General features: G+C 42.5%; 1 protein-coding gene across 1 annotated transcript in view; it reads left to right on the plus strand.

Moving 5' to 3' along the window:
• gabbr1b (gamma-aminobutyric acid (GABA) B receptor, 1b) overlaps window positions 1-25694 on the plus strand; it is a gene marked incomplete at its 3' end in the record, with an annotated part of 117578 nt that overhangs the window by 63762 nt on the left and 28122 nt on the right. Inside the window, exons 10-15 of the mRNA XM_083925025.1 lie at window positions 10782-10932; window positions 15791-15923; window positions 16307-16423; window positions 20530-20637; window positions 21513-21606; window positions 24952-25079. Coding sequence (XP_083781151.1) covers window positions 10782-10932; window positions 15791-15923; window positions 16307-16423; window positions 20530-20637; window positions 21513-21606; window positions 24952-25079 — 731 coding nt within the window. The remainder of the gene's footprint in view (window positions 1-10781; window positions 10933-15790; window positions 15924-16306; window positions 16424-20529; window positions 20638-21512; window positions 21607-24951; window positions 25080-25694) is intronic.

Genomic DNA, 25694 nt, shown 5'->3' on the forward strand with positions numbered 1-25694 from the left:
AACTACTGTTTTTTTTTTTTTAGTAACTAAGCTAACAGAGAGTAAGGTCATCCAGGGCTCTGACCTCTGCCTCTGGCTCAGAGTTCAGCTCCTCGAGGCCGCATGTCGAAGTGTCCTCCTCAGGGTGAATGTCTGTGAATGTCTATGAATGGGTGAATGTGACAAGTAGCCCCTTGAGTGGTCAGAAAACTAGAAACACTATAAAAATACAAGTCCATTCACCATTTACTAAGTGGCCTCTTGCTCTGGTATGACAAAACCAGAGGGAGGGCCGGAGGAAGTGTCGGCCTCCTGTGTCTTTGGTGTTTGACCCTGCAGTCATGCTGCCCTTAGTGAGACTGTGTGGGCCATCTGGTATTTGGATGTCAGCAGATGCTCTTGGACAGTGGACGGGCTGAGTAACACGGTACAAGAAGCAAGGCTCATGTACTTGAGAGTCAGTCGCCACGGCACTCATCAACATGTCCTCATCCTTCCCTGCCAGTATGTGTGGTCAGCAGCGTCCTTCCTGGCAGTGAACACTACAAATAGCCAGGACGATGACATGACAGAAATAGGCCGCATCAAGGTGACCAGGACTTGGTTGCTGATTGGTTGCTATGGGCTGAGTGTCACAGCTCTGGGCTCAGTTCATGACATTTTTGTTCTCTCTATCAAATCCCGTTGTCTTCTTCCCTCTTACCTTGTTTTTTTTTGCTTCCTCTTGCTTTCTTAACAAATCACTCTATCTCCTCCTCTCTTTATATCTTTCTAACCCCTCTCATGCCTTCTCTTCCACTTTCATTTCCCAGTATTTGTCCACAATCTCCTCTCTTCTCCTCCCTCAGTCTTTGTTGTCTCCTTGACAACCACTGCTGCATCGCTACCTCTCTCATTTTGCCTTGGTAACCATTATCGGGCCAGTCGCCATGGTAACATACTGTCCTGATTCCATCATCAAGGGCAGGGGAGGGGTGTATCAGTGTTGGAGAACACATTTTTATCCAAAGGTCTCTCGCTTGCACACACACTTACACACATATACTCACTCACTCACTCACTCACTCACTCACTCACTCACTCACTCACTCACCCACTCTTTCCCGTAACCCACACACATGCATGGTGCATAATCTTTATAGGTTATGATTTTGGATCCTTAGTTAATCATTTGATTTATTGACAAGACATACTGTATAAAAGCAGGGTGAGAAACATTTAAAAATGCTGAAGTAAAGAGAGGCAAATCATGAAGTTCTTAGAAATGATCATCCTGGGACTGTGGATGGTCCCAGGTCTCAACAATAACAGGTTTCCATAAGCAAACATTTTGACAAATTGACACATTTTTAACATGTAAAAAATACGGAGATCACACAGCAAAACCAAAACTAAATATTCTGTCCATATTTGTTGCATAAGTGATATTTAAATCAGACCAGACAACTACACGTGACAACGCTGTACGTGCGTAACTGCCTTCACTAGCATGCCTGTGGGCTGAAAAGTTGGACTACCCCGTCAACATCACAAACAAATGTGCAAATTGATTCAACTGACAAAGAACCAAATTACCTGAATGAGACAAAAAGGAAATGTGTACATGTTTTATATTTTGTCACATTTTGATAAACAAACAGTATAACTGCATTGTATATTAATTATTCAAAATATAAGGCCACTAAAAATGGAAATTATATTTTCAGTTACTTCAACCAAAAGCAGATGCCTGGTTGCCTGACAACCGGTTTTAAAACTTAGTGTTGAGCCCTGGGTAGCCTTCAAGGTTACAGGAAGAAAGGTCCGTCCACACCAAGATTTTTAATCTATTAATAAAAGGGATGGCTGTTTTTGGTTTGGTTTGGATTGGTTGTTAGCCGTGATATAGTTCCTGTATATCATGGCAATGATGTCTAATTCCTTAAAACAATTATATATCACTCCACCTTTATATGTATAAACAGTGTAGGAACCTTAACTTAACCGTTGTATTTGCAGAAGATTTCAACATATTTATAAAGTGATTCATAATCTTATTTTTCACAACGCATTCTGTTATTAAAGTGTTTGGATCATCAGCCGTGCCAGTGTGTCGATGACATGGTGGTGACAGAGTGCTATCTTTACTATAAGCTAACACTACATGTTCATGGATGTAGTAGGTAAATGTGTCCATGGAAAAAAAGTAGATGTCTTATTTACAACGAGATCGAGCAAGCAAAGCAGTTTAGTGTTTATATGTGGGGTATTTATTTAATTAATTCAATTCAATTCAATTCGATTTTATTTATAGTGCCAAATCATAATAAAAGTTATCTCAGGACACTTTACAGAGTAGGTAAAGACCACACTCTATGACTTATTTATGATTTACATAGACCCAACAATTCCTCCATTGAGCGCAGTGGCGTTGAAAACCTTCCCTTTAACAGGCAGTAACGTCAGACAGACCCAGCTCTGTGGAGGACGGACATCTGTCTCCACCGGTTGGGGAGGAAGAAAAGGAGAGAGAAAGAGAGAAAAGACAGACAGATGGACAGAGAGAGACAAAGACAGACAGACAGACAAGGAGTAACAGTAACTACAATAATATCTATAGTAATGTGTATATGACTTATATGTTATGGTAGTTAATATATTAGAATAGTAAGAAACAAGCACAGCTAAGGTGATAGAATATGACAATGATAATAAAAATTATGGTGCATACTTGTGCATTTAGGAAACATAATATTTGCAGAGGATTAGGAACATGTAGAGCTTTGACACAGCTTTAGCATGAAGCGTGTGCTTGCTGCTTACAGACCGTTATCACTCATCAGTGTGAATGCGCAAATCCTTATTGTTATAGTTTTCATTATAGTTATAGTTCTTGGTGTGGGTGGCCCTTCAGAGTAAGAGCATACCCCGGTTTCTCAAACACCATGTAAACACTGTACCCCGGATAAAATCAGAGTTCTTATACCCGGTTAACAGACCTAAAGAACTCCTTCTGTTCCCCGATTATTCCTGCATGTAAACAGATAAACCAGAGTAACATCGGGTTTTGCGTCTGCATCGGTTATAACTCCCCCTCCCAATTCCACGGTGGTGGCTTTTGACCCGGAAATAGAATAAACCAGGAAGCAACAGCAACAACATGAACACAACATGAAAAAAAACCAATAGAGCGTTCCCTTTAAACCAAGGGAGGACTGCGCCATGGCAACTAACATCACTACAGAGAAGACCCGTTTCTGTCGTAATTCTGTATGTTGGTGGAGCTCCACCAACTGTACCGGAAGAAGAGTTACTCCGTCATTTCCCCATTCAAACCCCTCTCATGTAAACGTGGGGAGCTTCAATAACCTGATTATTCCCTTAACCGGGGTAAGTGGGGTCGGGCTTTGAGCTAAATGCAAACACCTGCATGCTAACATGCTCACAATGCTAACATAGTGATGTTCATCAAATTACACATAAATTCAAGGGCAACTGCAAAATGATTACAGTTCATTCTGATGGTGAAATGCATGTGAATAATAATTGTCTAGACACTTCACTACATTTCAAAATCTGAGATAAAGCCTTTCTGTGTGTATCTTTGAGTTTTCTATATTAGTTCATCTGTCTCTTTCACATGTTTTGTGTTTGTTCGGGTTCCTTGTTTTATTCCTCGTTACTTTGTGTTTCCTGTTATTTTTTGATATAGGCTCCTCATGTATGTCCTGTCTGTCTGCCAGGCCCCCATTAGTTCCACCTGTCCTTTATTAGCCCTGCAGTCACCTGACCTCCTGCTCACCTCACTATTTATACCATCCCAGTTCCTTTGCTTTTTGTAACTTCATCTTCATTTGTGTTTAGAGTTTGGTTCTCTGTTCATCCATGACCTGTCATGCTGTTTTCTGTCTGCCCATTTGGATGCAAGACCTGTAAGCCACTGGCATTAAATCATTGAATTGTTCCTCCTCATCTGTCTGTTTCGGCTTTTCTTCTGTTACCTGCACTCCAAATGGTGATCACATGCTGCTAGCATGGCTATGTCTTGATAAAAATGAATTATTAAAATTATTAAATTTAGGCAATTTCCATCAGCTACAGCATACTGAAATGACCAGTTAGGAGGACAAGGATTTCCAGTGAAAACAGAAGTACTCCTATTCATTTTGAATCGGGGAAGAGTGTTTAGGCTGAAGCGGCATAAAAAAAAGCTCTGCCTTCTGGCGGCCTACTTCGCGATCCTCTTCCGGTCCATCTCATGGTCGGCTTTCATTCAGCACTTCATAAGATATCATACAACATTTGTGTGCAGAACTTTTTGTACAATATTGTGCAAACCTGTTCACAGTGCTGCACCTGGCCAAATTGGGAACCTAAGTGTAATTTCGTATGATCATATTTTTGTTTTTTAATTACAAGTTTTGTGAAATGCTATGTTTAAATGTGCAAAGAAATGTGGCATTACCTACTAAAAAAGCATACAGTGTATTCATAGTCAGAAATCTGAATATTGGAAAAAGTCAGCTTAAAAGTATTTCCTCGTGTTATAAATTAGAGCCAAGTCTGTTCATAGAGGGGCAGTTGGATGTCTCTTTTTATGACTCCATCATCAATCAATGAAAAAAAAAAAAAAAAAAAATGTCTCCATGTTTTAAGACTATAAACATTAACTGATGTCTGCCAACTGGTAAATGTATCACTAGACCTACTATTCATCAGAGCTGAGTGTGCAGATAAAGGTGTTCATAGGACATTTAATGAATAGTAATGATTTATTAATCTCCAGAGGCCTGTAAACAGAGACTGGACTTTATTTCATGTGATGAATAATCACAGCTCAAGTGTAGCCTATAATATGGCAAACGTTTTACATTTGTACTTACACAACATACTCACTTTCAACTGAAGCTCTTCTTTCATTTTTTTTCCTCTAGCTGCGCCAGATTAATGTTGTTTTTTGTCACCATCTCTTCACCTGCACTGGTGCCCAGCTCTGAACAGTGATTGGTTGGTTGTTGGTTGTCAATCATTGCAGCAATGCGGTACATGACAGACCTCCTTTCTCTCCTCTTAAACTCAGTTGATTTAGGCCTAGTCCACATGACCGTCCACAACGCTGGTGTGGTAAAAAATATCTACGTCCATATGAAACCGCAAAATCCGCCTCAAACAATCTCATGCACATGACAAAGTAGTCAGTGGTGGTGGCACTCCTAACAGGAAGGCCATTTAATCCAATCACAAGGCTGGAAAAATAATAATAAAAAATAATGACTATTATTATCTTAATAGATCACGCTGACGCCTCTGTTGCAGGATATGAGTAGAAATAAGTTGCTAAATAGCAGCAGTAGTTTGGCTCAGTCTTCCATAACAGCAACTCCATCAGCATGTCTAGAGTGCTCCACACGTTCCCATGGATACAACTGCGTTTACCATCGCACAGTGTGACGTCAAACAATGTCCTCAAGAAATAGACTTTTCCGACTACGGTTACAAAAAACTCTGGTTTCAGGAGCCCACAACTGGGGTTAGTGTGGATGAAAGGCCAAACCATGCAGAGAAACACGTGCTTCCAAAAATACATTTGCTTTCACCCGTGGCACTGTGGCGTGGCACTGTGGCGTGCACTGTGGCGCAGACTGTGGCGTGCACAGTTGCGCCGCATTTGCACATAAGATAAGGCCCCCTGCGCAACATGAGACCTACACACAGAGTGTGTTCTGCGTTTAGGGAGGGGCGGCCCTGCCTGTTCATGAGAATATGTTGCAATGAGAGAGTCCCGTACAGTCAACAGTACAAATCCTGCCTCCATCTTGCCACAAGACAGTTTTAAAAGACTAAGAGGGTAAAAACACAAACACAAGCACTGGACTACCCAGGAGTTGATTGTTTCCTACTGCAACAAGCTCTAGCACAGTCTCCCAGTCCCTCAGTCTCTTTTCTTTCTCTCTTTCTCAGTGAAATGAAGCTCTGATTGGTCAGCTGGTCTGCTCTGCTGTGATTGGTCAACTGTCTATGCTGCGTACCAGGAAATGTTACGCTCCTTACCATATACGGAATCAGTGACCTCAGCAGCTAAAAACACCATCTATATGGAAGCTAGCGACGTTAGCTGCACAACATGCTAACGTTAGCTTTAACAGGTTGACCTCCAAAATAAACACCAAAACAGCATAAAAGTGTCTGAACTCACATATTACAGTTTGAGCCTGTGTGCAGCAGCGTGCCCAATAGAGAAGTCATGATTCTTCTACGCAGACAAACTCAAAGAAATCTCTGATCTCGACCGACACCCCAGAGTTCAGAGCTGAGCACAGGCAGCCAGACGGTCAGCAGGGCTCACGTCTGAATGCATGTACTGTACTTCATTATTTGATACTTTGGTATTATTAAACATGACTAAAAAAATTCTAACTACATGCATAGCTCAGAAAAGACACAAAAGCTTAATAGGTCCTCTTTAAGCCCAGTTCAGACCAAAGATTTGCAACACAACAAAACAATTTAAGAACGTTAGCTTTGAGTATTTTTTAGCATCAATGCAAACATAGAATCCGCCTCTCTCATCCCATCAGAGTGCTGCATTCTGTTGGCGCAGAACACGATGATCCAGAATGCCATGATGGAGCCAGGTCTCAAGATGTGAGCGATGTGAACGATCCCTAATGTCCTGTTGCAGGGCCAGACTGAGTCCTTTTTCATCTTTTCCACTTTTCTGTAACCGGACATCAGCTAGGATCAGACTGGATAATGAAACGGCTCTAGATCAAAAGCTGGGCCTGTCAACTCTCCTCCCCTGTGAACGGTCACTCTGCCCTCATGGATGAAAGATGCAGTGGGCAATGGTCTGCTGCACTTAATCCAATATCCGCTCTTCTTTCTCTGATGTTGATGAGCTTATCTCTGTCACAGGCCATATGTTCTCAAGTAACAAAGACAAAAAGACAATTAGTTCATCGTTATGTGTGGCACCAGTAGTTTTATCAACTTTTAATTTGTAAAGAATGATGTTGTTCATGTGTATTAAGTATTACGCTCACTGTTTACCAGACAAGAACTAGAAACCTCCAGAAGAGTGATTAAGTGGCTCTCATTTCCTCTTTGGAAGGGCGCTGTCAAGGTGGATTGGATGCAGGTTCAATTCAGTTATGTTTTATAAATACTGATTATTTCTGATAGCCCGAAGTTGAATGCAATCTCCCTAAATACAAATCGTGACAAATCGTACGTGACACAACAGGAGGCCTTGTCAGATATGTTCAGCTTGATGATAATAAAAGATCATTTTTACCCACTTTTTGTTTAAAAATATAACATTTTTATGCTGTGTTCCCTGAATATGACATGAACCAAAAATAGCTGCCATATGAATAACAAAGACTAAGCCTCTGAAATGTGACACTCCTGAAGGGCCTACAAACCAGCAGCCTCCATAGCAACACATCTGTGAGGCAAAAAGAAGCTCCTGTTACTATTCTGACCTGAAGACTCCATGACAACATGGCTGCTATTACCATCTCATTCAAACACGGCAAGGCTCACAGATCTTACACCGCATCACCTGGGGCTCCTCTCTCACTGCTATAAGAGTGCAGCTAAGTAGACACACACAGCAACACTGACACACACTCCTACTTTCACACACATTCAGAGCCCATGCAGAGCCCATGTTGTAAATGGGACGTAAATGTTTAATGGAAGCTAAATCTTATTACATTCCTGCTCCAGTTTAGGAGAGTAGCAGAATATTTGCGGTGAAAAATAAGATAAGATGGAAGTGAATTCATCCTGAGGGATCCCAGCAGTACAAAGTAGGAAAGAGTGCAAATGTAAAGTACAGCATATCAAATATCAATGAGGTGCAAATCCAATATACGGTATATACCCCATGCCACATATAACAGGTTACCATTGTCTATCAGGACACAGGCCTGGACAGTGTCGAATACCCTTGTTGTGTCACAGCTCTCAGCACCAGGCCTTCAACTGCAAACCCATCCACAGTGATATAAGACGCCCAGAGCAGGTTTGGTGGATAGGTAAAACAAACACTGGACTTGTAATGTTCTCTGGGGAATTACTACCTTTCTACCTTACCCCTAGGCCACAGGGAACTTTGAAAACTCAGGTGCAGAGACACAGACAAGGAGAAGCCAGTAGGGTCTAGTTTAAGTTTTTTTTAAGTGAGTAAGTAAGTGACACAGCTGTACCCCCGCAGATGACAATCCCAGCCAATGGACCCTCAAGTTATGGCGAGGGTGTGTGTGTGTGTGTGTGTGTGTGTGTGTGTGTGTGTGTGTGTGTGTGTGTGTGTGTGTGTGTGTGTGTGTGTGTGTGTGTGTGTGTGTGTGTGTGTGTGTGTGTGTGAGTTGAGGGAGCTAATACCTGTCGACAGCGCAGCAGCAACAGCGTCTTATCCACAGATTCGGCATCTCACATCTCAACTGTATTTTTTCCCCAACACACACAAGATTCTCAGCAAAAATAGACAGTGAAAATAATGTTTTTATAGTCATATTGACATCATACCAGCACCATTACACCATTCACTACAGTTTTAATGTCTATATCTGTAGATTACAGATGCATGCAAAACAGTTAAACCGATACTGTGTCATGCATACATGTTAAATATCACATTTTCTTTAATTTAATTAAAGTATATGAAAAGCCAAAGAGCGGGTTAATGATTTTCTGATGAAAGAGTCTACAGTCTACAGCAACAAGCTTCTGCACCACCATAAGTTCAGTATGCTTGTCATTGAGGGAGGAGACACATTTAAGTCATTAAGTCCCCTGATAATCCCAAACATAAACAAAACAGAGATATATGTTACAATTGCGTTGTTAATCCAATCTCTGCTGCAGTTTTCTGTAGACTAATGTATTGTGTTTATCTCTGTTTCTGAAGATAGAGTGATAGATCTTGATTTTTTCTTAAGTGAAAGAGCGCAAGATTTTTGTTTGCATTAAGCTAATATGGGCATACGTACAGTATTGAATGGTAGTAACAAGAATGAAAAGTGTGATGTTATCTTCTGACTTGGATTGACATTTTTTGTTATTATACCATTATACCTGAACGCTGAGTGACTAACAGGCTTTGTAAGAGTCACTGCTCTGTTCATATTTAGCATGCCTTTAATTTACTCCTGCATATGCCAGCTGTTATTTGTTTTGGGCTGTGTTATATTTGTAAAACTATGACATGCAGACTAATTGATGAATTGCTCTCTGGGTGGTGAGGGGCGGGTTGTTTTTATTATATATATGCTCATTGTCAGAAGACATTGTCTTTCCATTACAAAGCAAGTGCAGCCTGAGTCTTAGTTTCAGCAGAGACAGCTGTCTGTGGCTCCTGCACATGGCTCACTCCTCACACCGCAAGAGTATCCAAAGCACCCTTTACAATATGCCAATGTATTGGAGCCACTTATCGGTCTTGACCAGATCAAACATGATCTAGCAATCCAGTATCAAACATGTCAAGTGAGACGGGTTTAACCTTTGTGTCAGTGAGGATGAAACATGTTGCCTGTGAAGAACAAAACTGTCTGAAACCAATCCCCATTTACTATACTTTACTGTCGACCATTTTGTCCAATAAGGGCCATGGACAGAACATAGTCCAGAACCATGGAAAGCGTCAGGAGATGATATACAGAGGCCCAAGAACTCCTCCATGAGCACCAGCAAGTCGCAATTTAATAATAATACTTTCTGTATACAGTATTTATACAGAAATATTGCACACAAAGTGGCAACAAAAACATTCCTTGGCACACTATACTACCCTAAACTTAGGGCCACAGACAGAACATGGTACAGCACCACGGAAACCTTCAGGAGGGGAGGGAGAAAAAGAGGCTATTGCTACCTATACAAATTATAGAGATAAATAGAAAATATAAATTAACACAGGAGCCTGTTTATCACAAGTAATATGGTATGACATACAACATAATATACTTCACCACACTATACTACACTTGACTATACTAAACTACACTATACTACAGTAAACTTCACTATACTACACTAGACTATACTATACAACGCTACACTAAACACTTGAAGTGAAGTCGATTCTTCTTGCACATTTCCCATGGAGTGTTTCCGTGTGCTTTCTTTTGAATATATACTCCTTTATCGATTGATGTATGTTATTTTTGTTCACCACCATGATTTCTTATCACAAGTCACTGTTGATCAGATCCTACGCTTTAAAGCAACACTATGATATCAGCGAGTTTCAGATAATATGTTTAAATATATTCTTCCAGGTGAAATAAGCAATAGATTTATATAATGGTGGATCATTTTATTTTACACGCAACTGCACAACATATGAGCAATCCTTTCTCCCAGATTTGTACAGCCTCATTTGACTGAACATTGTGCATCATAGAATAGACCTTGCACATCATTATACCAATGTTTATTTGTAAAATAGGGAAACGACTCTTGATAAGGCAAAGTAGAGGTTAATGAATGAAATGAACCAAGGGGTGAAAGTGTTTTTCTGAGTCCTTTCTGTGTACCCGTTAGTGCTGGCTGTGAACTGAATGTGAAATGAACCTTGATAATAGAGCCACACACTAAGTGAGCGTTTGTGGTTCACTGCAAACATCAATGTAGCATTGGAGCCAGAGGCATGGCCAGACAACACACTGGTAGTTAGACCAGTAGTCAGAGCAAACACTGGGATGCTTTTAGTGCTTCTGCTCTACTAATTCACTGGTTTCCCTTCACCTCCACCACTCATCTCCTCTTTTCACTAGTCTCTTCATCCTTCTTTTCATCTTCTCTGTGTTGTCTAGGTTCAGGACCCCCTGCAGACCAGACGGTGGTCATCGAGGAGTTTCGCTACCTGTCCCAGAAGATCTTTGTGTCCGTGTCTGTCTTTGCTGGGTTAGGAATTCTGCTGGGAATCATTTGCCTCACCTTCAACATCTATAACAGCAATGTCAGGTACAAAAGTTCACTCAGGGGCGACTGTGGCTCAGTGGGGGAGTGGATCGTCCTCTATTCAAGAGATTAGCGGTTTGATCCCCACCTCCCCTGGTCCACATGTCGAAGTGTCCTTGGGCAAGACACTGAACCCCGATGTCCACTGCCATCAGTGTGAATGTTTGTGTGAATGGGTGAATGTGACAAACACTTTGAAAGCGCCTTGAGTAGTAGTAGTACATTAGATAGGCACTATATAAGTAGCAGTCCATTAACCTTTACTAGACCTCAATCCAGATCAAGATCATTTAAAGTTGTGCTAATCAATATTTTGATATGAACAATTTCTCAATATCTAAGTGTTATGTGAAAGGGGTCCGCTTGAGTGACAAACTCCCAGAGAATTATTACCCTGCATTGCAGTTCCCCTCAGGTCTAAGTTGCACTTTAGTTTTGGTTTACAGCCCACAAACTCTGCTCTCACAAAATCTCACCAGCAGCAGTCAGTGAAAAAATTCTATAAACCCACTGTATACTACCTGTCCATTAGCAAACTGCAGACACACAGTCTTGTAAACATAGAGAAGTATAAAGCAGCTCTTGAGCAGGCCAATTGCTTGGCCCCAGGAAGTGAGAACTGAGAAGTGAGACACACTTCACACTCGCCTTCCCCTGGGTTCTCAGCAACACACCTGCCAAGTGTAAAGTCGATTGGATGAATGTTTCTGGAGTTATTTGGAAGACATTCATACATACATACAATACATACACAGTCAGAGCGATTGCTTCCTTTAGTTAGATGATGCTGCTACAGCACCAACTATTGGCCAAATGGCTTCAAATTTGTCACACTACTGTGTAACGATACCAAAATTATGACTTCCGTACAATAGATATTAGATAAAAGAATGTGAAACTTTTAAAATGATTTATTTTTATTAATCAAACCATTTAAACGTATAAAGTCACACTTAGTACTCTGAACTATGGTCCTAAAAAAGTATTTCTTAATTTGTTTAGAACTGAAACTTAAACATCTGGGGGTTTGCCATTCGCTCATCAACAAACGTTCAAACAATGGTTACCGTAACAGTATTAAACCATTTGGGAATAAAGTCAATTAAGAATTAAGCATCAGTTATTATTACTGTATTTTCCACACTATAAGGCGCACCACATTATCAGGCGCACCTTCAATGATTTTAAGTTTTTTTTTAAAACGTTTTCATATATAAGGCGCACCGCATTAAAAGGCGCATAGAATAGACGCTACAGTCGAGGCTGGGGTTACGTTATGCATCCATTAGATGGAGCTGCGCTAAAGGGAATGTCAACAAAACAGTCAGGGGAGGTCATCTTGTTGCTTCCTCCACTTCTGCACCATTGATTCGTTCATGTTAAACTCTCTCGCTGCTGCTCTATTCCCGTGTTCTACTGCGTGAATAATGGCCTTGAGTTTAAACTCTGCGTTGTAAGCGTGTCTCTTAATAGGAGCCCTTTTGGGGTCTTTACACAAACACACAAATGGAAATGAAACGGCACGCTTTGCGCACTCATATATCTCATCATGCACCGCACATTACTTCTTCTAAGGGGGAAAACAGAGTCGGCGGCTGCTTACCGTAGTTGCGAGACCTGTTGTGGCTCAATATTGGTCCATATATAAGGCGCACCAGATTATAAGGCGCACTGTCGGCTTTTGAGAAATTTGAAGGTTTTTAGGTGCGCCTTATAGTGCGGAAAATACGGTAATGCCCAGTAACATACTGTATAATGTGAACCTTCTCTTTGTTAATAATCTCTGGGAGGTCATGTTGTAAAAATGCAACCCATTATAACATTCAAAGAGTTTTTTTTATCATTTTCAGTTATAGTAACTTGATGTATTATTCATACCTTCAAACATATAGGAATTCAAAATGCTATTGTTATTTGGGATGTTGCCTTTCTTTTCATGATGTGATACTAAATTTTTGTCTTCAAACCTTACTCAGACTCCTCTTGCTAAATGTCTGTGACCTTATTTAAAAAATACATTATTAAAGCATTTCTGTAATTTGGCGATCGTTCGTGTCAGAAGAGTCAGAGTCATGTCAAAATTAAACATATTATTACCAATCACAATTATCCAAATTAAATCACAGTCTATTCCTTATTTTCATTATTACAGAAAACACAGGAATTAGTCTCTGTTTTACATCAGATAAGCTCTCTGTAAGAATGTTGGGAGTCAGTCTTCGAAGATGAGATCACAGCTCCAGGCCATATGTCTGCGTGTTTCATGAGTCAGTTCAACAAACGTTATCCTAGGACACTTTACATATAGAGTAGGTATAGACCACACTCTATGACTTATTTATGGTTTACATAGACCCAACAATTCCTTCATGAGCAGCAACAGCAATCTTTTGCAAAAGACACAAAGACAGAAAGAAAGAGACACACTTCCAGAGATGCAAGCAACCACAAAAGTAACAGTAACTATAATAATATCTATAGTAATGGGAATATGACTTATATGTTATCACAGTTAATACAAAAGAATAGTAGAAACAAGCACAGCTAAGGTGATAGAATATGAAAACGATAATAATTATAGTGGCAAACATGATCAATGATGAGTGGTGGTAATAACAGCTGTGGCATAATGAGATATATTACTGATGATTTTTTTATGGCTACAAATGTAAAATACAAACAACTCCGGGGTAGAAGTAGGAACTGTATTATCCCCACGGCAGATTAGGCCTATAGCCTATAGAATTATAGAAGATAGAATTAAGCAGAACAAAATCAGCTTAGGCCCCGTACATGCAGACTCTAAAGAAGAACAAATTGAATGCCAATAACAACATAGCTAAGGGCTCGTAAGTCCTAGCTGTAAGCTTTATCAAAAAGGAAAGTTTTAAGTTTACTCTTAAATATGGGGACAATGTCTGCCTCCAGAACAACATTGGGGAGTTGCTTTCACAGTAGAGGAGCTTGGTAAAAAAGGCTCTGCCTCCCATTCTACTTTTGGAGACTCTAGGAACAACAAGTAGCCCTGCATTCTCAGAGCGCAGCGATCTAGTCGGGTAATACGGTACTATGAGCAATTTAAGATACGACGGAGCCTGAACAATAAGAGCTTTGTAGGTAAGAAGAAGAATTTTAAATTCTATTCTAGATTTTACACGTAGCCAGTGCAATGAGAGATACAGCTGCATTACTACTGGTGATGAAACTGTGACAAAAATAATGCTTTATTTCTCTCAGGCGCACTCACACTGTCTATCTGTACCGTGCCCAAGCATGTTTCACAGCTAAAGTCTAGTTCGTTTGACCAGCGTGAGTGCAACCGTACTGCGTTGCCGGCCACAGCCCATTTGGGAGAGGTGGGCTTTTGTAAAGCAAGTTTGCACATGCACGAGCACGAGCGCGCGCACGTGTACGAGCATGAGCACGAGGCCTGCGGCGGTTCTGACGTCATTTTATGTGTGCCTGTTCAGGCTTAGAAAAAAGAAGGACGGACCATGCACAGACATTTAAAACAATGACAGTGAAAGGTTCACGTTGGTGTGATGCGGAGGTGGAGTGTTTGCTGCAGATTTGGTCAGAAAAACTATAAAGCCAAAAATTGTTTCTGCGCTGCTTTCCATTATGTGGCCAAAAGACCGCACGCTTTGTTAACAAAGCGACGCATCGCGATGACGTCAATCAATGCGTGTGACGTTTTACGGCGGGATGAAGTATAGGCAGCAAGAAGCATTCGCGCCGGGGCCCAGGTAGTGTGAGTACAAACGGGCCTGGCCCGCGGGGGGAGAGAGAGGGGGGGACAAGTACCCCTCAAGCACGGGGCACGGTACAGATGGACAGTGTGAGTGCGCCCTGAGTCACTGCTTTTTCAATTACAGCACTCCCTCTTGGCCTACTTATCTAGACCTATTCTCTAGCTCGCCTGTCCCTTTCTGTCTCTGTCTCTCTTTCTCACTCACACGTGTTCATTGAGCCTCTGTCCAAAACATTTCAACAATGCATATATAGAGAAAACTGGATACACTGTTTGAGGTGGGGCACTGCTCATTCCTATGGAAGCTGCTCAATGGAACATCTAAAATTACCCGGATGATCAACAGTGCTTCTGCATTGATGGGCCCATAGATCAGGCTACAGACTTCTGCTGGCCAAGTTTAGCGCTACACAAACTTAATTCAGGATTAAATTATTTAATCATGTGGCTCTAGAGTCTAGAAGTTCAAAATGTTATTGGACCGAATGGATTAAATTATGATATCAACACCAGTCATTTTGCTGGGGTTGTGATGGCAGAAAAAAAATATCTACTGATTTATAGATGTCTCTTTCACCATGTCAGTCAATGGGGAAAAGTATTTTTGTGACCAATGGCATAAGGTGATCGACAAAGAAGTTGTAATTCCAATGTTTGGTCTCTTTGTCAAATGCACTTCCCAAGCACTTCCTTGGGGCTTGATTTAGAACAGCTGGCAGTTTGTAATTGACTTGACTTGTGGACTGAATGGAATCAAGTGACATGCCTTACTATACGTTTTAAAACCAGCTGCTGGCGACTTGACAAGCTGAGTCTCAGGCGTCACCATCAACTGGTTTTGTGTCGAATCTTTCGCGTGAACTTGCTTTTGACCTAAAATATAGAATAAGATTAAAAGCTGTGTCAGTTGCCATTAAAAAGTGAAAACAGTTGTAGCCATATTCAATTGTAGTGTCAGGTAATACACCTTACTAATAACTGTTGCTTTGTGGACCAACATTCTAAAACAATAAATACTATCTTTATATCATATATCCTATCTCCATATGATCTATTCATTTAACTGTGGTATATATATTTGATTATTTGTTTGTTTATGATTATTTACAGGTACATTCAGAACTCTCAGCCCTACTTGAACAACATGACTGCAGTGGGCTGCATGATGGCCCTGGCTGCTGTCTTCCCTCTGGGCATCGATGGCCTTCATATCCACAGGAGGCAGTTCCCCATCGTCTGCCAGGTAAAGTTGCAGACAACCATTCACACTCACGGGCAGTGCTAACCACCACACCACCGTGCTGCCTTGTCTGAATTAATATATTTTTTTAAAATTTGATGGGTTTGACAATGACTTTCTGTCCCGTTCCGTTTCCATTGTAGCAGCCAATAGCGTTGGGCCTTGGGGGTTGCCAGGGTTGTCTGTTGTTGGGTGCAGCTACTGTAGGCTGGCACTGGGTGAAATACTAGGAGTATTACAGCCTTAGAGATGGTCATTTCTTAAAAGCTAATGAACTCAAACAGGGCTTAATGATGGAGAATGACTGAGGAGTTGATTTGATTTAACTGTTTGATGTATTGATCAGTTCACTTATGAACCCGTTCATATCTTGTCTTCTCTGATAGTTTCGCCTGTGGCTGCTCGGTCTGGGTTTCAGCCTCGCTTATGGCAGCATGTTTACCAAGATCTGGTGGGTCCACACTGTCTTCACCAAGAAGGATGAGAAGAAGGACAGGAGGAAGGTAAATGTGCAGGGAATTTGAAGATATGGATTTCCGTTCCAGGAGTGAACAATTAAGTCCAACCAGAGCTTTTCTGCCAAGCAGAGGGGGGTCAGGTTATACTTAATCATCATCCCCTTCAAGGGCAAGCTCTACTGCCGGAGATGATATACTCTCCAATCATGTGTTATCTTTTCACATCTACTTTCTGGCCTGCTTCTATAGTCAGCCCACAGTGTGCTGTTGGCCCACTGCTCGCCCATGAGCATTGTGTAGCATCTTTTTTTCTTGTTCATGCCCAGTGAACTCTTCCAGTTGGTCCCAGTTGTTAAAGGCCTCTGCTAGTTCTTCATACTTTACCCCCCTCCCTCCTCTCCTGTCTATATGTAAAAGCACAAGTCGAAATGTATGTATCACATACCATTAATACATTTAGTGTAGTGGTGGAGGAAATCTGACACTAAAATATAAATTAAACCCTATTTTATAGGTCGGACTGCTGTTAACTGAGCACATCCTGATCTCTGAGCTCCGTTTTTTGGAGAAATTTGCCAAGTGACCGAACCAATCAGTGTTGATTTAGAGGCGGATTTAAGGTTGACGAAACAAGAACCGACTGTTCAGTGTAAACAACATGGCGGCTTCCACGGATGAGATGAGCACAACTTTGGAGCAAGCCGCTCACTAACTCTTTTGTCTCTGGATCCTTCTGTTGAATATAGACCAGGCTCCTGAAATTGGGCCTTTGAGACATAAATTAATGTTACACAAACGGAAAATATCCTTTACATACATGTTATCCTCAAAGCAATTTCAGTCAAAAACAACTGGACTGGTTGTTTGTCTAGGAAGACGTTTCACCTCTCATCCAAGAGGCTTCATCAGTTCATGTACGCATCTGACCAGGCTGGAACTGGTCCAACTAGCTGGTGTGGAGATCCAGGTATTTAACCTCTCACAAGGCCGATGATGTCACTGACACCCTTTGTGCTCCAAGTGCCCACGCCCGTCGTTGGAGTGACAGTCGTTGGTGGGCAGTTTGGTTTCGACTTCGTTAGTGCTCTATTGAGTCTGAACGACAGTCGTTGGGGTCACCCGGGCCATGTGTGAACAGTTGTCCTTTGAGGTTAGATTGTTGAATCTCCTGGGAAGGGATGAAAGGGCGGCATTGTAAATTGGAGATAAGTGGTGTCTCAGACCCCCTCCTCTGTTTAGCGATGGTTTCTCCACTTTTACATAGATGGCTTCTTTTACTCCTCTTTCAAACCATCTGTCCTCTCTGTCCAAGATTTGGACATTGCTGTCATCAAAGGAGTGGGCTTTCTCCTTGAGGTGTAAGTGGACAGCCGAGTCCAGGCCTGAGGAGTTAGCTCTCCTGTGTTGGGCCATGCGTTTATGCAGTGGTTGTTTTGTTTCTCCAATGTAAAGATCTTTGCATTCCTCGTTGCATTGGACAGCATAAACCAGGTTGCTTTTGTGGTGGTGTGGTGTTCTGTCCTTCGGATGTACTAGTCTCTGTCTGAGTGTGTTACCGGGTTTGAAATACACAGGGATGCAGTGTTTGTTGAAAATCCTCCTGAGTTTCTCCGATACCCCAGCCACATATGGGATGACTTTGTTGTTTCTCCTGTTATCTTTTTCTTTCTCAACCACTTTGGTTTTCTTTCTGGAGGCAGCTGCCGTTTTAACAAAGGTCCAGCTGGGGTAGCCACAAGTTGTGAGGGCGCCTCTCAGGTGCTTGCGTTCTTCCCCTTGAGCTTGTGAGCTAGTGGGCACGTTATGAGCTCTATGCTGCAGTCTTCTGATAACGCCAAGCTTGTGTTCCAAAGGGTGGTGAGAGTCAAAAAGTAGATATTGATCCGTGTGAGTGGGTTTTCTGTATACCCCTATGTGGAGGCTCCTGTCATTCTCCATATGGACGTCACAGTCCAAGAAGGGCAAGCTGTTGTCCTTAACTTCCTCTCTGGTGAACTTGATGTTTCTGTCCACTGAGTTGATGTGTTCAGTAAAAGTTTGCACCTCTTTGGATTTGATCTTAACCCATGTGTCGTCCACATATCTGAACCAATGGCTTGGGGTTACTCCTTTGAAGGAGTTCAAAGCCTTGCCCTCTACCTCCTCCATGTACAGATTTGCCACAATAGGGGATACTGGTGAACCCATGGCACAGCCGTGTTTCTGTCTGTAAAAAATGCCATTAAACTGGAAATATGTGGTATTCAGGCACAAATCCAGAAGTTGGCAAATGTGGTCTGGTTTGAGATTTGTTCGGTTTTGTAAGGAATTGTCCTGTGTGAGCCGCTCTCTTACCGTGGCCAAGGCCTCCATGGTTGGAATACAGGTGAACAAGGAAGTCACATCGTAGGACACCATGGTTTCATCTGGATCCATTTTTAGGTTTTTGATGACAGCAATGTCCAAATCTTGGACAGAGAGGACAGATGGTTTGAAAGAGGAGTAAAAGAAGCCATCTATGTAAAAGTGGAGAAACCATCGCTAAACAGAGGAGGGGGTCTGAGACACCAGTTATCTCCAATTTACAATGCCGCCCTTTCATCCCCTTCCTCAAAGGACAAGTGTTCACACATGGCCCGGGTGACCCCAACGACTGTCGTTCAGACTCAATAGAGCACTAACGAAGTCGAAACCAACTGCCCAGCAACGACTGTCACTCCAACGACGGGCGTGGGCACTTGGAGCACAAAGGGTGTCAGTGACATCATCGGCCTTGTGAGAGGTTAAATACCTGGATCTCCACACCAGCTAGTTGGACCAGTCCCAGCCTGGTCAGATGCGTACATGAACTGATGAAGCCTCTTGGATGAGAGGTGAAACGTCTTCCTAGACAAACAACCAGTCCAGTTGTTTTTGACTGAAATTGCTTTGAGGATAACGATGACCTGGACGAATGAGAACATTCCCAGGCTTTACATACATGTTGTTTACTTTCTAAACTTTGCCTCCACGCTAGAGTACGTCATACGCTTCGTTGATCTGATTGGTTGATTTGGCCCGTATGTTTGTGATAGACAGATGGTTTATCCAATCAGCAACGAGCATTTTTACCCCTTCCCAAAAGATCTCCGAACCAGAGTTCCCAGATGGAAATGCTGAGCAAATGAGAATCTATCCATCTGGAGGAGTCAGGTTAAATAAATTAGGGGTTTGGGTAAAACTGAAACATAAATTGGAGCAAAAACACAAAGTTCTGATTAATGCTTTTATCAGAATCTTTTACGTATTTTGTTTCTACAAAAAATAAGGATGGTTGGTCTGGCAAAATGTACATCAGTATACTTACCCTCCTCAGATAAAGAGCCACTCACAGCCACTTCCCTAAACTTTTCAATAGGAGTCGTCTGAGACTGTCTCTGTGTCATCCACTGAATGGGGGACCGCTCCAAACCGGGCTAAGGTGAGGTCGGGGAACTTAAACAGTTAAGGTTAGGGAGGATACTTATGGTTTAAACAGAAAGGGGGAACCCTCTTTTAGATTGTAGAGGGACACAAACTCTGGGCCTCCCACTCTGCATTATTGCATTGGCACTAAAAATTGGATGTTAACGGTTCATTGTAAATTTGTCCAATATAAATGCAATTTCCTAGAGATACTGAGAAGTTAGTTCTCCTATTCCTAGTACTATGAAGCCCCTGGTCATTGCAATGCTTCCTAATAAGGACTAGCATACTCAGGGTAGAATGGCCAATATTGTGTAGAAATGAGAATATTCACTCCAGCTGAATAACTGGAAAGCCTTGATCTTATGAAACAAAATCAATGAACACTTTATAGTTTTGGATCTGTTCCCACATAATCAGACTTTCTTCAAAGCTGAATACAAAAACAACACCTCTATTTATTGACTGAGTAAGGGAGCATCAGCATGGCCTTTTTGTCTCTTTTCCTGTCATGGCCCAGTGCTTTGAGGGCAGATTGAATTGGCTTCAGTTAGTGATGGATCATTGTTTTTTCCGTCCAGCTTAGGCTAGTCTATTTATGGCTTCATAAACCCCCCCCCTCACAAAATCAGAAAGAGGGGATTTGTGCCTTTTTCTGATCCCTTGATGTGCTGCTACAGTGACCATCACCCACCCCCCTCCACCCCCCACCCCCTGTTTCCCAGCAGCACCTGGAACCATGGAAACTCTATGCTACTGTTGGTGTTTTACTCTCCATCGATATCCTGTCTCTCATGATCTGGCAGATTGTGGATCCTTTACATATCACAGTGGAGGTATGATCCTTCATTAATTTATTTTGTTATTTATGTATAACATGTATTATGTGTGCACTGTGCAAAATGTTTATTTCCTTTTAAATTCATCCTAAAATCTATGGTGTGTTGAATAATAATAACTTTGTTGACTGGGGAGAGACAATTAATAAAGCAAGTAATATGATGAATATTATGGAGTGAAATTTCAGTTTCCATTTTTGACTAAATAAAAATGTCAAAATCAATATTTATTTTCCTGTTTGAAAATGCTTGGGGTGAGGTTCTGCAGTCATGATCAACTGAACAGACCAGTGGTAACATTTCGAAGCATAGTCAGTCACCCGCTAAATAAGTTATATTTAAAAACATACTGCTTCATCTACACACTCTTGTCCCAGCATAGGAAAGTACCGTACATTGCTATCACCAGATGAGTGACAAGTTTGTTCAGCTCAATTTCTACAACCTGTGTAGCAACATGGCAGGATTAGCAAGCTAGCTAGCTAACTAGCAGATAGCTGGCTGGTTAGCTGGCTTGCAAATTCCGACATTTTGATTCACAGGTTACAGAAAATGAGCAGAACATTGGGCTGGTCGCCAGTGGGTCTAATCGTATCTCTGCCTCAGTCATCATTATTCTAGAGCACTCCGGAGCGTCTACTCTCCTCCCACTGAGCTGCGTGTGTTGTCCTAATTTTAGGACATAAAAAATTATGCCATAGAACAGACTCACAATTACATCAGAGTAGACTGCCAGGACATCAGCAAATTGGGATCCTTTAGATAAACAAATATACAAGAATGAATGTATTTTGCCTAAATTTGAATTAAATGTATCTAAGTTGTAGGGTGTTGCTACTCTTCACCTGTGTGTCCATGCTGTATATAAACAGAAATTCACCAGAGAAGCCCCCAAAGGAGACCTGGATGTTTTGATCCAGCCTTTACTGGAGCATTGCAGTTCAGAAAAGATGAACACCTGGCTTGGTGAGTGGAAATCACTGTAACCTACAATATGTTTTGGAAAGTGTTGTCATGGTTGTAACAGCCAGGTGGACCCAAACGCAGATACAGCATAAGACCGGAGACGAAAACTAAAGAATAAACTGTTTATTTCCCCGAAACAAGGAATATATAATTATATAAACTATAAACACCGGGAAAATACAGGATGTACGAGGAGCTAAGATACAGCTTCAACATGGGAAAAAAATCGACGACAGACACACAAGAAACAAAATGGGGAAAGGGAATATAAAGACAGGACTAATCGAAGGACAAGTCACAGCTGGAGTGGGCAGGGAACATTATTACAGAGGGACACACTGATTTGGTAACAAGACGAGGACGGGCAACATGAGGCATGCTGATTAGAGTACATAGAAAACAGTCGTATAAGGGAAGACCAGCAGGGCAACAGGCACATAGACAGAAAGTGAAAAAAGACATGGCACAAGAGGAGAGAACTTCAAAATAAAACAGGAAACGTACTTACTAACTTCAGGGATTAGCCACGATCTCCAGGAGCAGTTCTTGATGCTTTACACACTAAGTCTCACACCACAAGCTAGCTTGAAGAAGCTAGCTCAGTATTCACAGCACAGACAGAAACTATTGTTTTTTTCACCTAGTTTAGATCAAATAATTTCCACTTCTGTGTAACGAAACTATATTTTATGCCGAAAACACAGCAGCAGAGAATTGCGGCTTCGGCATTACAGTCACATGAGTGACAGACTCTGTTAACTGATTGGCTGCATGCTCTGGACGCACTTCGCCTAAGGGCGCACTCACAATGTCCTTCCGCACCGCGCCCCGGGCTTTAGGGTACTTGTCCCCCCTCCCTCTCCCCCCGCGCCCCAGGCCCGTTTGTACTTGCACTGCCTGGGCCTCGCGCAAATGTTTCCCGCCGATGACATATGGACAATATGTCATCACGCCGTAACATGTCACACGCATTGATTTTGTGCGTCTTGTCCGACTGTTTTTAAATATTTTCATCCGACCACATCTGCAGTAAACACTTCACCTCCGCATCACACCAACGTGAACCTTTCGCCGCCATTGTTGTTGTTGTTAAATGTCCGCGCATGGTCCGTCCTTCTAATTTCTATGTCCGAACAGGCGCACATAAATGAAGTCAGAACCGCCGTAGGCATTGTGCTCGTGCTCGTACACGTGCGCGCGCTCATGCTCATACATGTGCAAACGGGCTTGTGAGCCTCCCTGCTCACAGGACAGACGGAAATGAGAGACACAGCGTTTGTCAGCGGTTAACCGTTTATTGAGCACGATCTTCCCTCTGGGCCGCCGCGATGTCAGCCAGGGCACGGGACTGCTGCTGCTGGAGAGCGGTGGTGCTCTCCTGCATCGCGGCGAGGTGCTGGAGGGCCAGCGCCAGCGGACTTTGGGCTTCCGACAGGCCCCTGTTCAGGCGCCAGATGTGAGCCTCCCTGCTCACAGGACAGACGGAAATGAGAGACACAGCGTTTGTCAGCGGTTAACCGTTTATTGTCCGCTTCTTCTCCCCCCCCAAACGTGACTCAACGTCTTTTACGCTGTACGGACGAGCGGCCGTCCCTCCGACGGCCGTGGTCCGGTGTCTGCTGCCTCTTTGTTCGGTCCCCGCTCTGGTCCTCCCATAGGACCCAGTCTACTGCAAGAGACAGAACCAGGTTACAAACGTGCTTATATAGCTGACTGATTACCTGATTCTGTCCAGCTGTCTGATCACCGGCCGAGCCACTCCTCCCTCTCCTCCAGCGGTCGACACCTTAACCACACCCCACTGCCACAGGGCTCTACAAAAGCCCACCTCTCTCAGGCAGGCCGTGGACGGCCCGCTGACCGCAGTTGTGCGCGGGGCGGATGCACTCACACTGCTCAAACGCACTAGGCTTTAGCTGAAAAAACGGTTTTGGCCCGGTGCGGAAGGACAGTGTGAGTGCGCCCTAAGACGTTAAACTATTCACAACTGCAAGGTTCTACTCACACTTGCAACTTGTAGCGTGAGTTGATCCATGCCGTGCTTTAGCGTGATTGTCCCTCCGCCCTCGCGGCCCAGGCCCGGCCTGCACTTACTCCTATTAGAAAGATCCAGTCCGCAGCACAATTGCGTCCTGCTTATACGTCATCACCCATCAGAGTTTTTGTTGTTTCCATCTGTTTTTTAATAATGTCATCTGCCAAAGTTTTCATCAGACTACTGAAAAACCTTGTCCGCCCCTAAAATCAGTGGTATATAAATAGTCTCAGGTCCGCCGTCAATGCTCGTGCTTCTGCTCCTGCTCGTACATGTGATATCGTCCTTGCTGATTACGCCATTTTGCTACACAGGAAGAAGAATCATTTACACTTGTCAAACAAACTACACTTTAGCCGTGAACCGAATGGTACTTGAGTAGGCCCTAACTACATTGCCGGTTGGTGTGTTTTTGCTGTTAGCTATGTAGCGCACTCCACAGTCCCTCTGCTTCACTCCCCACCATTAGCAGTACCTCCATAGACAAACCTTCAGTTAGAGGCTGTAGCAACTCAAATTCAGCCAGCGCAGACCCCAGCATCAGGGGTCACAGCAGGCTAGCAACCAGCCACAGCACTGGGTCTAATCTGTGTAATGGCAGCAACAGAAAGTTTGCTGATCTGGCAGGAATCACGATGTCCTTAGATGAGACCTCCCTGCACTGGGCTAAGGGCTGTTTTAATTTGAGTTGCTATAGCCACAAACTAAAACATTTTTAGACTGAAGGATGTCTCTGGATTGGACGGTCTTCCTGTCTCCCAGTGGTGGGGAGTAAGGCAGCTGGACCTTAGTTTAGCTAGCAAGCTATTTCTTGTCTAATTTTTTTGTCTGATCTAATTCAGTGCTCTATATCGCTATTTTACAAGATACTGTAGCTGTCATATTTTCGACCGTCGTGAGAGCAGTTTCCAAGGGAATGCAGCAGCAATAGCTTACATCATATTGAAGTGTATGGACATCATGGCAAAAGCGAGCGACCGTCAGTAGATTGACAGCTCTCACCAGCGTGATGAAGCTTGATCCTTCACATACTCCACACTGATAGGATGTCCGAAGAGAGAAGGGGATCCTCCACTAACTGTGTGACACATTTGATTTGAACGCAGGAAAGTTGCCCTAGACACTCAGATCGTATTTGTGCTTTCATTAGTGGGTCAAACGATCAATCACCATTGTTTTAACTCACTCTGTGATAGAGAGGAACTTAAAAGACAATTAACTAGATGAGAATCTTATGGAGTACACTTTAAATACTGTTTGAAATGAATAGCAGTAAAACCAGTTCCATCACTCTTGTCCCCTCTCTGCAGGCGTGGTGTATGGTTATAAAGGTTTGCTGCTGCTGCTCGGCATCTTCCTGGCCTATGAGACCAAGTCCATCTCCACAGAGAAGATCAATGACCACCGAGCTGTGGGCATGGCTATCTATAATGTCGCTGTGAGTTCAATTGATTGTTTGGAATGGATGCTAAAGAAGGAGAAGAATTATCTCTTTGCTTAGTTTTAGAAGTCTAGCAACAACATTCTTTATACGCTTGAGGCTATGTATATTTTTAATTTATATGTATGAAAGTGGTACTATGATTGAGTATTGTATTTTCATAAAAGATAGATATTACAAAGAGTTATCAAAATCAATGATTTAGACATTTAGTTATCCTGACTTTTACTCCCCAGTATGTCCCATAATGCTTGCCAAACAGGGTTTCTACACTTGAGTTTAACCCCACTATGTCACCCCTAATTACTAAGTATAGAATCTGGCAAAATTTCCACCAGACCAGATGTCACTTGACTTTCAGGCCCCTTGGTCCACTTAGACATTCAGTCTGTATCTGGATCTTTGGGACGATGACTTCTAATCCACAGTGATCCTTTACATTTACACCAGGTATTAATAAGAATTGCTCGAGCATCTTCATTCTGCCCTGAGATAACAATGATGACATCATCAGGTGTATTTCAGTGGATTGGTCCTGTAAAAGAAACATGAAACTAAATGGCCTTAGCTTATTTTATATGCTAATCATGTACAAACAAACAAAAACAATAG

This window comes from Echiichthys vipera (genome assembly GCF_963691815.1).
Source record: "Echiichthys vipera genome assembly, chromosome: 13".
NCBI classification, from domain to species: Eukaryota; Metazoa; Chordata; class Actinopteri; order Perciformes; family Trachinidae; genus Echiichthys; species Echiichthys vipera.